The sequence below is a fragment of the Penaeus monodon genome, chromosome 32, assembly GCF_015228065.2.
Source record: "Penaeus monodon isolate SGIC_2016 chromosome 32, NSTDA_Pmon_1, whole genome shotgun sequence".
NCBI classification, from domain to species: domain Eukaryota; kingdom Metazoa; phylum Arthropoda; class Malacostraca; order Decapoda; family Penaeidae; genus Penaeus; species Penaeus monodon.
This window is the reverse complement of record NC_051417.1, coordinates 5,635,993-5,636,266: the sequence shown is the minus strand read 5'-3', so window position 1 is coordinate 5,636,266 and position 274 is coordinate 5,635,993. Positions and strand designations below refer to the sequence as shown.

The following is a 274-nucleotide window of genomic DNA, read 5'->3' as shown; positions in this document are numbered from 1 at the left end:
GCTTCAGCAAAGAAAGCATTACACCCTATGTATCCTTTTCCCTTCAATAGGACGAACCTTCATCTCCAAAGCTGATCTTTGTACCGGTCCGTTCCTGGATGAGTTTGACGTTGGCCCCCTGTCGTCCTATTACCAGACCAACACATTCAGTTGGGACACGCACTTCTGCAGTCGTCCACTGATTATTTCTTGTGTCAGGCAACATACGCTCATCTTCATCATCCTGAGGGGAGAGGAATGCATAAAAAAGGGAAATGATGAAGTATGATAACAA

At 45.3% G+C, this 274-nt stretch overlaps 1 protein-coding gene across 1 annotated transcript in view; it reads right to left on the bottom strand.

Moving 5' to 3' along the window:
• The window catches only part of LOC119593383 (tudor and KH domain-containing protein homolog), a gene marked incomplete at its 3' end in the record, with an annotated part of 10,569 nt that overhangs the window by 3,722 nt on the left and 6,573 nt on the right, over positions 1 to 274 (bottom strand). Inside the window, 1 exon segment of the mRNA XM_037942312.1 lies at positions 58 to 223. Coding sequence (XP_037798240.1) covers positions 58 to 223 — 166 coding nt within the window.